We start from the raw sequence: 12,889 nt of genomic DNA, 5'->3' as shown, positions 1-12,889 counted from the left end.
TTCCTACAAGATAATAACTAGAAGAAAAGGAATAATCAAGAATTGGCAACCCAAGCTTATAGCATGTATGAGGAGTGAATTTATACTGCCACCAATGAAGCAGGATCTATTTTTCCAAGTTGAGAAATTAACATCGAAAATAGATCTGGTATTGGGGCACCTAGCTGGCTCAGTTAGTAGAATGTGCAACTCTTGATCTCGGGGTTGTGAGTTCAAACCCCATACTGGACATCAGAACATACTTTAAAAAATTGGTCTGCATATGATTTTACTCATATGTGGAATTTAAGAAACAAAACAAATTAACACAGGGGAGAAAATAGGCAAACCACAAAACAGACTTAACAATAGAGAACAAACTGAGGTTGATGAGGGAGGTGGGAGGGGGAATAGGGGATTAAAGAGGACTCCTGTTGTGATGAGCACTGGGTGTAGTATGTAAGTGATGAATCATTAACTTCTACACCTGAAACATATCACAATGTATGTTAACTAACTGGAATTTCAATAATTGGAAAAAAATTGGTCTATCAAATTAGATAGGCTTAAGTGCAGTTATATGTCATTATTAATAAAACAACATAAAGGCTGCATAGAAATTTTCAAAATAAAGGAACAGGGGAGGAGATAGGTTAAATATTGATATTCAGAAGTTTTCTCACAAAAATGGCAACTTAATATGATTAATAACAGAAAGAGCGTAGTAGAGTAATTTCAGTATCAGACTTTTGAGGTAAGAGCGGTGTAGGAATAGAGATTCAGGGGCACCTGAGTAGCTCAGTTGGTTGAGCGTCTGCCTGAGGTCGTGATCCCGGGGTCCTGGGATCGAGCCTCATGTCTGGCTCCCTGCTCAGCAGAGAGTCTGCTTTTCCCCTCCCTCCGCCTCTCCCCATGCTTGTGCTCTCTCTCTCAATAAATAAATAAAATCTTAAATTAAAAAAAAAAGGAATAGAGATTCAAGAACAATCAATGAAAAAGGTAAAATGATAATGATCTTGATTGTGCTTACTAATATAATCTTCAAATATTTATAGCAAAAACTGTATTATAAGGAGAAATTGACAAATTTTTAATGATAGAAGTACTTGAAAATTATACTATCAGAAGTTATTAGACAAAAAAATGAAGATTTGAACAACAAAATAGACATAGCACTCTATTCAACAGAGTGATATATGTTTTTAAAATACATACCAAGTCATTTCATAAATTTATTACATGATAGTCCACAGAAGAAATCTCAGCAAATACCAAATAACTGATCTCATACAGATCCCACTTTCTTTTTTTTTTCTCCAGAAGTTCATTTTTTAAAAATGAACTTTTTGTTGTCTGATTGTTGGGGCTAGGACGTCTAGTACTATGTTGAATAGCAGTGGTGAGAGTAGACATCCCTGTCGTGTTCCTGATCTTAGGGGAAAGGCTCTCAGTTTTTCCCCATTGAGAATGATGTTTACTGTGGCTTTTCATAGATGATTTTTATGATATTGATAGATGTTCCCTTTATCCCTACATTCTAAAGAGTTTTAATCAGGAATGGATGCTGTATATTGTCAAATGCTTTCTCTGCATCTTTTGAGAGGACCATATGGTTCTTGTCTTTTATTGATGTGACCTATCATGTTGATTGTTTTATGAATGTTGAACCACACTTGCATCCCAGGGATAAACCCCACTTGGTCTTGGTGAATAATCCTCTTAATGTACATTGGATCCTTTGGCTGGCTAGTATCTTGGTGAGAATTTTTGCATCCGTGTTCATCAGGGATTATTGGTCTGTAATTCTCCTTTTCGGTGGGGTCTTTGTCTGGTTTTGGGTTCAAGGTAATGCTGGCCTCATAGAATGAGTTTGGAAGTATTCCTTCTATTTCTATCCTTTGAAAAAGCTTTAGTAGAATTGGTATTATTTCTTCTTTAAATGTCTGGTACAATTCCCCTGGGAAGCCATCTGGCCTTGAGAAGTTTTTGATGACTGCTTCAATTTCCTCGCTGGTTATTGGCCTATTCAGGTTTTCTATTTCTTCCTATTTCAGTTTTGGTAATTTGTAGGTTTCCAGGAATGTAGCCATTTCTTTTAATAAGTCTGGCTAGGGGTCTATCTTAATAATTCTTTCAAAGAACCAGCTCCTGGTTCATTGATCTGTACTACAGTCTTTCTGGTCTGTATTTTATTGAGTTCTGCTGTAATCTTTATTATTTCTCTTCTGCTTGTTTTAGACTTTATTTGCTGTTCTTTTTCCAGTTCCTTTAGGTATAAGCTTAATTTGTGTATTTGAGATTTTTCCAACTTCAGACCCTACTTTCTGATCAGAAAGTAGCATAATCTGAAAACTGTGTATGTTTGCATATAAAAAGAATACTTCTGAATGATTCATTTGGAAAGAAATCACAACAGAGGAAACTTGTTTCCAGTAGTATGGCAGACTGGATCCTCTTGTAAACAACTAAGAAACTTGTATAAAATGCACAGGACATTATTTTAGATACAATAGTGTTCTAGAAAGAAAGAATTAGAGGGCAACAATCAAAGGAAAGCAGAAATTTAAAAGAGGTAAGAATTGAGGGTATTTCCTGAACCCAGTGTTCATGAACTTGTATTTATATGGGTTGACAGAGTACAGGGGATAAAAGCAAGGCTTGGGGTCCAGGTTAAGATTGGGACTCTAACTAGAGTTGTTACTGTATAAATTTAGAACTTCCAAAGGATTTCACACTCAAAGAGAGAACTAGAAATAAACCCTAGCACAAAGTTAGTGAATCATTAGTGGGTTGTGAAATCAATTATTTGGTTACGATCAGCACTGTTGGTTGTTGTTTTTTATTTTTGTTTCTGAGTATCAAGCGTAGTAATGCTTCAGGTAACTTTTTGTTTCATTGTGAGTGTGTTAGTGTGAATTTGTATTTGAATGCATATATGAATACAAAACATAATATTGAGAGGCAAAAACTAGTTGCAGAATGATAGGTAAATATCACTGAGTTTATGTTATAAAATAATCCAATATGCTGTTTTGGAAGGATGAATACCAACTGCAGTGTACCAACTTCTGAAGACAGAGGGAGTAGAATGAGATTAAGACAGGGTTCCAAGGAATTGTGCAAAGTCCCACCTGTGTGTATGTACGTGTGTATGCACACGCACGCACAGGCATGCAAACATTTACCTTAAACACTGTAAGTGAATATGACAAAATGTTAACATGTGGGTGATAGGCACTTGGATATTGGTTATATTATTTCCTGTACTGGGGGCACCTGGGTGGCTCACTGGTTGAGCTTCTGCCTTTGGCTCAGGTCGTGATCCTAGGGTCCTGGGATCAAGTCCCTGCAGGGAGCCTGCTTCCCCCTCTGCCTGCCTCCTCTCCTTGTGCCTCTCATGAATAAATAAAAATCTTAAAAAAATAACATTTAAAAATAGTAATAATAATTTCCTGTACTTTTCTGGTATTTGTCCTATTTGATTTTTGAATACATGGTATGTGATAAATAAGTAAATATTATAGCTTTATTATTGGGAGAGTCTTTAGGGCGCAAATGATGCCAGAATGAATTTTTTTTTCAGAATGAAATTTTTATTTAAGTGTTCTTTAGAAGAGTACCATCAGGGGATCCCTGGGTGGCTCAGCGGTTTAGCGCCTGCCTTTGGATCAGGGCGTTGTCATGGAGTCCCGGGATCAAGTCCCGCATCAGGCTCCCTGCACGGAGCCTGCTTCTCCCTCTGCCTGTGCCTCTGCTTCTCTCTCTCTCTCTCTCTCTCTCATGAATAAATAAATAAAATCTTAAAATAAAAAAATAAATAAATAAAAAGAACGCCATCAGGAGCCCCTGGGTGTTGCGGTCAGTTAAGCTTCGGACTCTTGGTTTTGGCTCAGGTCATGATCTCAGGGTCCTGAGATCAAGCCTTGTATCAGACTCTGTGCTCAGCAACGAGTCTGCTGAAGTTTCTCTTTCTTTTTCCCCCTCCCATGCTCATTCTCTCTCTCTCTAAAGTGAATGAATAAATCTTTTTTTTTTTTAAAGCACAGTTATATTATCATGGCACTTTTAATTAGATGAAAGCTATATAGTTACTCTGTAAGTAAGTACATAGAAAGGGAAAATACATGAAGTATTCTGTAGCCAAAAAGTGCTTATTAAATTAGAAGCTCTGGGATCCCTGGGTGGCGCAGCGGTTTGGCGCCTGCCTTTGGCCCAGGGCGCGATCCTGGAGACCTGGGATCGAATCCCACATCGGGCTCTCGGTGCATGGAGCCTGCTTCTCCCTCTGCCTGTGTCTCTGCCTCTCTCTCTCTCTCTGTGTGACTATCATAAATAAATAAAAATTTAAAAAAAAAGGATTTAAAAAAAAATAAAATAAATTAGAAGCTCTGATGAATAAAGGAAAAAGTTCTCTCTCTGCATGGTTCATTCAGGAAAAGCAAAGTACTACCCACTGAATAATAAAAGTTGGAACTAAACATTAAATCATTAAAAGTGTAACTGGAAAAAAAATAAAAATAAAAGTATAACTGGTTTCTTAACCATGAGGCAACAAAATAAAAATATATAGTGTATGTGTTATTTTGTCATTCACATTTTTGTTTGTTTATTTTACTTAGCTGGTCACCTGACATTTGAATGCCGCAACTTTCTCCGAGTAGATCCCAAAAGGGACATAGTTTTGGATGTGAGCAGTACAAGCAGTGAAGAGAGCGATGAAGAGAATGAAGAACTGAATAAATTGCAGGCATTACAAGAAAAAAGTAAGTAATGTTTTTCTTTCCCTCCATCCTTTAAAAATGTTCCTAAATATTCTGTTGTATTATGTCATGTTTATCTATTTTTCTGTTGTATTTATCATTTAGATATCTTGTGTATTTTATATAAGAGATAGTGCATAGGTAAGGAAATAGACTTTGAATGTTGCAAGTACTTTGCCCAAAATCAAACAGCTGATCAGTGTTAGAACCAGGAGGCAAGTCTACTTCTGATTCCGCAACACAGGTTTTGTCATTGTTGTTTTTCCATCACATTATCATGTGTCACATGGTACAAAGAGTCTGATTTAAGACTTCGTTTCTACACTTGTTTGGCCATTTGTAGCATGTGACTTTCAGCAAGTCATTTAACCACTGTGAACCTTAATTTCCTTGCGAGATAACACAAAGTGTTAGTTTGTTAAATCATATTCCTTCAAATCAGTGACCTTAGCCATTATCCAGCTTTACTAATAGTTTCAAATATATAAATGATCATGAGGCAGAGGGAAAGCTGCAAGAGTTCTAAGACCACTAGTACAGCTCCCCAGGTATTTTCTTTCTATGTCAGAACCCACTCTGGCTGAGATTAACATGAGGTTTCTTTATTACTCACACACAAAAAAAAGTCATTTAATCGCGAAGCATCTTAATTTTATGTCCATATAGTTGCATTTTCCAGGGTGACATGCCTCATAAATCCATAGATCCTGGGATTATTTACCATACGCAGTCTTGGACAAAATAGATACATCCTGCTATAAGAAATCTATACATAAGGATTCTCTTGCCAACAACTTGATCATAGGCTTGTAGCTTTCAGAATTATAAGAAAATAAATTTCTGTTATTTAACCACAATCCTGTTTCTGCTCCCCCCTCCAAAGTATTCTCAAGCTAGCAAATACCATTAATTTGTTTCCAGGAGGTCTCTCATTAGCATGTTTACAAAGAAATTTGATAAATTATCTGTTTTCTTTCTTGGTGGCATCCTCCTCTCTCCTCAAAGAGAGAGTAGATTGCGTACCTGTTTAACCATTTCTTTTCCCATCTTGTATATAAAATGGCCTATCCTTGCAAGCAGTTTTTAGGAATAAAATAATGCTGTATGTATGTGAAAATACTTTGTAAACTTCAAAATGCCAAATGGTAGATGTCATACAGAATAAAAATGCTTGGAATGAGAGAGATACAAAAAGGTTAAAATCTCATTTTAGATCACCAGTCAAAAATAAACCATAAACACTTTAAAACTTTTTAAGTTTTCCATATTACATCTAGTGAAGGTAAATGAAGTCAAATGCCAGCATACTAGGACAAGCTGGGAAGGCAGAAGAAGGAGAGAATCCTAAAAAAGGCAGACAAGACTTAACTACATATGAGTATATACAGCTTCAGGTAAAGATAGCTGCTTGAATGTACACCTTTGATTTTATCACATACTGAAACACCACGAAATGATAGTGGAAGAATTTTTTTCTAAACATAAACCCACAAAGAGAAAGCAAATGAGATAGCAATAATAACAAAATTTTAAAAAGCAGATGAGTTTAGTGATGATGCACTGCACACTTGAGAAAGTTCAGTGCTTTAATAGTAGGAGGTCTAAGGAGTAACCTGATAGTATACACTTCAAAACTCCCTAAAGACTTGATAACAAGTATCCTCAGGTACCTCTGTGATGACATTTGTAAAGCTAAAAACAGAGGATTGGTTAAAAATCTGAAGTAATCCTCCTCAATTTGCTTTCCCTACTCTGTGAAGCCAGATGGCTTCCCTCTATCACCTCAGTGGCTACTATAGTTCCGTTTTCTAGACAGAGTAAAACAAAGGGTCTTAAAACTAGGACATACCAAACACAGATGAAAACAATAAGTTAAAGTACAGGTAGAAAATGATGAGAACCTTCCAGCCATCTTCACCTCTTTGGTTCCCAGACTCTGGGTAGAATCACTCAGGTAGAAGATTTAAAGTTTAATCTCTAGGAGGTCTGACTGGTCTCAGAAGAAAGAAATAAAGATACTGACCTCAGGGATTCTTAAAGGATGTGACAGCCAAATTACCAGCAAAGTTAAGATTTCTAAGTTTCACTTGCTCAAAACTTTGTGTGAGATTTTTACACAATCAGGGAGCACTAAATTTCTGAGGAAAGACTCTCATGTGAAATGTAGATACCAAAACCAACCAGCAGACAGATCAACCTGAAGGATAGAGTCTGTGCAGGGAGAAGAAAACAAAAGTCATTAATATCCAATTTTGTAGAAAAATAAGCTATAGCACCCATGAAAGAAGGAGAAGATTCTATAAAAAGAACAAAACAACAAAAGAACTTTTGGAAATTAAAAAAGAAGCAGACATAAAAAAACTTGAAAGAGATGGAAGATAAATCTAACAAGCAAAACAAGAGAAGAAAAAAAAAGATTAGGCAATTGAAGACTTAATCAGGGGAATACTTCATTCAGATGAACTCTAGAAAGAGAAAGATGGAGTTTCCAAGAACTGAAGAACATTAGTTTCCAGATGAAAGGATTCAACAAGAACTAAGCACAGTGTCAGAAATAGAGCCACACAAAGCCACACTTTTAAAAAACTTCATACAATAGGAAATAAGGAGAATATAATTCAAACTCCCAGAGTCAAAGATAAAACAGGTTACGGGTGAAAGATCAAGAGTCAGAGTAACTCTGTTCTTCTCTAAAGAAATACTAGAAACTTAGTAGATGTGGTAATGCTTCAGATTTTTGAAGGAAAATTATATCAAATTATACCCAAATTATCAACCAAGTGTGAAATAGAATAAAGGCTTTGGCAGTCATTCAAAGTAAAAAAAAGAAAAAAAAAATTCCTCTTACATACTCTTTGTTAGAGCACTGATTCCAGAGGTTTCTTCCAAAGTAAGGGAGTAGACCCTAAGAAGGAAGACTATAGGAAGTAGAGATAAGAAGGTTGTTTCTGGAGCACTTGTAGAGGAGATCTCCCGAAGACAGCCACACCAGTCACAGAGACCCGGCTGAAAAGAGCAAAGCTAAAGATTCTAGGAGAAAAAGCCTAAGATTGTCAGCTTCATGGGGACAGTTTCTAGCCCATCCATCTACACTGACCTATCTTAAAACAAAAAAAAACAAAACAAGCAAAAACCAAACCAAGAAAACCCAGAATCAGACCAAACTAAAAGTTTTAGAGTTAGTAAGGCTTTTAGAGAACCCATAATTTAAACCTAGTTTTACAGAAAAAGGAACTAAGGACAGATGACTCTGTAGGTCACTGACTTGTCACAGTGAAGCCAGCACTGTGATCCATGTTTCTTTCCCAGTAGCCCCATACCGCTTACAGTACAGTGTGCTGCTCTCCTACCTTAGAGATTATCCAATCTATTGGTTCTTCACCTTTTTTCCATCACCACATTGATCTGAAGGATAAAGTACACTCTCAACATGAATAGTGATTTAGTCTAGAGGTGATTTTTTAATCAGAAAATCTGGGACAAATCTCACCTTGGCAGGAAAGGGAGGGAGTTAATATTACTATAACCACTAGGATAGGAAGTAGTGGGTAAAACTTTCTTGTTAGAAGCAGCTTTCCCTTAACCTCATATTGAGAATAACTGACTCAATGTAAACTTTTTTTTTTCCTTAAAAAGATACACTTGCCTATGGCCACTTAAAGTTAAGCTCAGAACTTGTTTCCAAGTCTCATGGCTCCCTCTCAGGAGAGTGCTTATTTCAGCTCATCATGCATATTTTAATAATAAAGAATTATAAAAGGGATCCATATTTATTTCATGGTCATCTAATGGAAGCTCAGTGTCCCCCTACTCACATAAACAATAAATTGGTTCCTCAATACAGGGAGGAAGGGAGTATAGAGTGGTGGTTAGTTCCATGGGTAACTTATCTGCTACTGCTCAGGATGTCTGATGGGGTGAGGATACAATGCTGACGTGTTCAGTTCTCATGCCATAGCCTTTAGTGGTTCTGAGGGCTCCTTGAATCCTTCCTTGGTTCTTAGAGAGAGCTCTTCTATCAGCAATCTTGAGTAAGTTAAGGTTTGGGGAATTTTTAAATTTTTTTTTATTTGTTTATGATAGTCAGAGAGAGATAGAGGCAAAGACACAGGCAGAGGGAGAAGCAGGCTCCATGCACCGGGAGCCTGACGTGGGATTCGATCCCGGGTCTCCAGGATCACGCCCTGGGCCAAAGGCAGGCGCCAAACTGCTGCGCCACCCAGGGATCCCTGGGGAATTTTTTATAATCACAGTAAGAATAGCAAGCCAGAAGAAAGTGAAGAATTTTTAGTGTGCTTATGTTAATTAGTTTTCCTGCTTTTATGAAATAGAAACATAAAGGGGAAGAGAGGTAAACATCACCAAATAAAACTCAAAACTTACTTTTGTATAAGTTGTATTCTTTTTTGCTTCTGCTTTCGTTTATTTCTATCATATTGTATGTTTTTCAATGTATTTAATGTATTTAAGGAATTAATAGAAAGTAATTTATTTCATTTAAAACAAACAGATGTCTAAATGACAAATACATCAATTTTTGACACAAATTGGAAAACCTGAGAGCAGGACATGACATGGATAGGAGCAAACATTGTTGTCTTATAGCATGACACCCTGGAACCTGTGAAGCCTTATACAGTTGTATTACAAGTGCTGTGAACAGGGAAAGGTTGAATAATCCATGTATAATGAGGATTATATGATGTTATGGACTCACTGTGTGTGTGTATGAGCATGCTTACTGTTTAGTGACACTACAATGCTTTAGGAAGCTTGTGAAGGTATTAGAGGTGTTAGAGTATGTTTTGAACTTGCTGCAGAAACTTGCCTTTGGAATCGCACGTGGTAGTAGCAAATATCTGAAGTCCTATTTATGTTATAGTATGTAGAAAGTCAAGGTAAAAGGATTTTACTATTTACCAAGGTCCCAAGAAATTCAAGAATATGGATTTTTTTTCTCCTTCTATTGTACCTGGAGTTATTTAATATTAATTAACTATTAACTATTCACCTGTCATCAGGAAATAGTCCTCATATCTCATCCCTTAATATTTTATGATATTCTTTTAGTTCTGTCCAGAAAAGAAGTGTTGTGTTTTGGCAAATTTGGGAGTTTGGGCTTAGTTTGATGTTTCGGTTTGGTTTGTTTAAGAAAGTTTTTTTTTTTTAAGATTTTATTTATTTATTCATAAGAGACACACACACACACAGAGACAGAGAGAGAGAGAGAGAGAGGCAGAGACACAGGCAGAGGGAGAAGCAGGCTCCATGCAGGGAGCCTGACATGGGACTCGATCCCAGGTCTCCAGGATCAGGCCCTGGGCTGAAGGCAGTGCTAAACCGCCGAGCCACCCACCCTGTTTAAGAAAGTTTTATGTTAAATTCATACTTGATAGTATTTAAAGATGGTTGATACTGAATGCTGCTCAGGAGAAAATGCCCAAATCAGGTATTTGCACGTTACCAATAATTGTGTCGCTTGTTCTCTTTAGTAACTGCTGGAATTAGATTCAAGTGAATGACTTAAGTGGTGGTTTCAAGCTTCATAAAGATAGAGCTTAAATGAATCTGTAACATGATTGGAATAAAACCTGTATTTGGCTCAAAACGTACTTTTTATAAGAAAGCCATGAAATATATTTGCTAAGTAGTTGATTAGAAGTAAAACAAAAGTGAATGGGAAATTTAGATTAATGGATCTAGGTTTGGAACTATTTTGTTAGGTATTTAAAAGCAACTGGAATAGCTACAAACCTGGTGACATATGCAAACAAAGATCAAGTAGCTAACTCTGCTGATACTACTAGGATGGTTTTTTCATGTTATCCCAAAGTTGTCTCTAAGCACTGGATCATATACTCTGACTCCTGTTTTTTACACTAGAGACAACCATTCTTTGCTGATCATTACAAACTTAAGTGCAAAAGTACACATGGGGTTTTTGCCTTTAATTTTATACTCCAAGGGTTGATTGTATCATTTTCTAAAAAAATACGGTTTTGTAAAAATTTAGATTCTTTTCCCTATGTCTGTGTACATTTCAACATTCTGTCTCAGAAGGAACTTCAATAAATAGAGGTGGAATCATTTTAAGAGTGGTAGCGTAGAAACACTGAACTAAGTGGAACTTCTGTTTACAGTGTGTGAATTCACATGTACAATTATTGTTAATAATGCTAGTTCCTAAGTAGTAGCTAGGAAAAAATAGTTCTTAAATTCTAGAATTATTTTGTCTTTATTAGAATTAATTTCTCTGTATAACCTAGTCCCTGGACTCCTTGTCCATCATTCCTAAATGGAAGTGGTTATTTTTCCCATAGCTACTTATTTGCATGGTTTGTTATAACTTGGGGGGAGGGGCATGTTTATACTAGTCATTCTGAACTTAGATACAAAAAAAAAAAAAAAACCTGCATTAGAGAAAGTTAAAGTGACTATTTTTTTTTTAAAGATTTTAAAGATTTTATTCATGAGAGACACACAGAGAGAGAGAGAGAGAGAGAGGCAGAGAGGCAGAGACACAGGCCCAGGGAGAAGGAAGCTCCATGCAGGGAGCCTGACATGGGACTCCATCTCAGGTCTCCAGGATCACGCCCTGGGCTGAAGGTGGCGCTAAACCGCTGAGCCACCCGGGCTGCCCAAAGTAACTATTTTAATATCAGATCAAGTCAGTTTCAATACAGAATATTACTAGGGATAAAGAGGGTTTCTTTATAATGATAAAAATGTTAGTGAAGAGGACATATGAATAATAAGTGTTTATGAATACTAAGTGGTCATGCACCTAATAACAAATTCAAACTATTTGAGACAAACTGATTGGGTCTAAGAAAAAACAAAAGGAAATTAGAAAGTATTTTGAACTGAATAAACCAAAACACAACATAATATTTATGAGATGCTCCTAAAGTAGTATTAAGGCAAATTGACAGCACTAAATTCCTATATTAGAAAGGAAGAAATGTCTCAAATTTATAACTTAACCTTTGCCTTTAACACTAGAAGAAGAGTATTGAAACTCAAAGTGAGCAGAAGAAAGAAAATAAAAAAGATCAGAGATGAAGTCACTGGAATGGAAAATAAGAAAACAATAGAAAAAAAGTAGTAAAACCAAAAGCTAGTCCTTTGGGAAGATCTGTAAAATTGAAAGATTGCACTCTGAACTGATCAGGTAAAAATCAAAACAAGCCAACAAAAACCAGTATCAGAAATGAAAGAACTGACAACACTACTACTAAAGATATTAAAATAAGGGAGTATTGTGAAAAACTTTATGCCAATAAATTGGACAACTTAGATAAAATGGTCAGTTACTTGAAACATACAAACTAGCAAAACTCTTTCAAGAAGTAGACTGAATGGTGTGCATCTATTAAAGAAGTTAAATGTTTAGGTTAAAAACCTTGAACACAGAAGACTCACTCCATAGCTGAATGGCTTCTCAATTTTACCAGATGTTACAGAAGAAATAATACCATTTCTAAATAAAAATCTTAAAACTTGAAGAGGAGGGAGTACTTTTCAACTCAATTTATAAGACCAGGGATCCCTGGGTGGCTCAACGGTTGAGCGTCAGCCTTTGGCCCAGGGCGTGATCCTGGAGTCCTGGGATCCAGTCCCACATCAGGCTCCCTGCAGGGAGCCTGCTTCTCCCTCTGCCCATGATTGATCAATGGGCACAAAATCAATTATATTTCTGTATTGTGACAATGAACCATCAAAAACTAAAATTTTAAAAATACCTTTTATGACACCATGAAGAATGTGAAATACTTAGGGATAAACTGACAGAAGGTGTGCAAGCCTGAATGAAACATACAAAACATGGCTGAGGGAATTTAAAGAAATGAATGAATCAAAAGATAGATCATATTCGTGGAAGAGAAGATTCAGTCTTTTCAAGATATCAATTCTCCCCAACATGATGTATGGATTCAAACTAACCACAATCAAAATTCTAGCAGGCTGTTTTAGAAATTGACAAACGAATCTTAAAAGTCTTGTGGAAATGTAAAGAACCTAGAATAGCCAAAATACTTTGGAAAAGAGTAATAAAATTGGAGGACTAGCGAGCCTGATTCCAGAACTTAGTATAAAGCTACAAGTAATTAAGGTGGTGTGGTATCGATATAAGGATAGCATAGAACAAA

General features: G+C 36.3%; 1 protein-coding gene across 1 annotated transcript in view; it reads left to right on the top strand.

Annotated features, from left to right (window-relative positions):
- Positions 1-12,889, top strand: part of SREK1IP1 (SREK1 interacting protein 1) — a 46,779-nt gene that overhangs the window by 21,261 nt on the left and 12,629 nt on the right. Inside the window, exon 4 of the mRNA XM_026019343.2 lies at positions 4,599-4,742. Coding sequence (XP_025875128.2) covers positions 4,599-4,742 — 144 coding nt within the window. The remainder of the gene's footprint in view (positions 1-4,598; positions 4,743-12,889) is intronic.

The sequence above is a fragment of the Vulpes vulpes genome, chromosome 2, assembly GCF_048418805.1.
Source record: "Vulpes vulpes isolate BD-2025 chromosome 2, VulVul3, whole genome shotgun sequence".
Taxonomy (NCBI): Eukaryota; Metazoa; Chordata; class Mammalia; order Carnivora; family Canidae; genus Vulpes; species Vulpes vulpes.
Note: the sequence above shows the minus strand (reverse complement) of the source record. Positions and strands in the feature narration are given on the sequence as shown.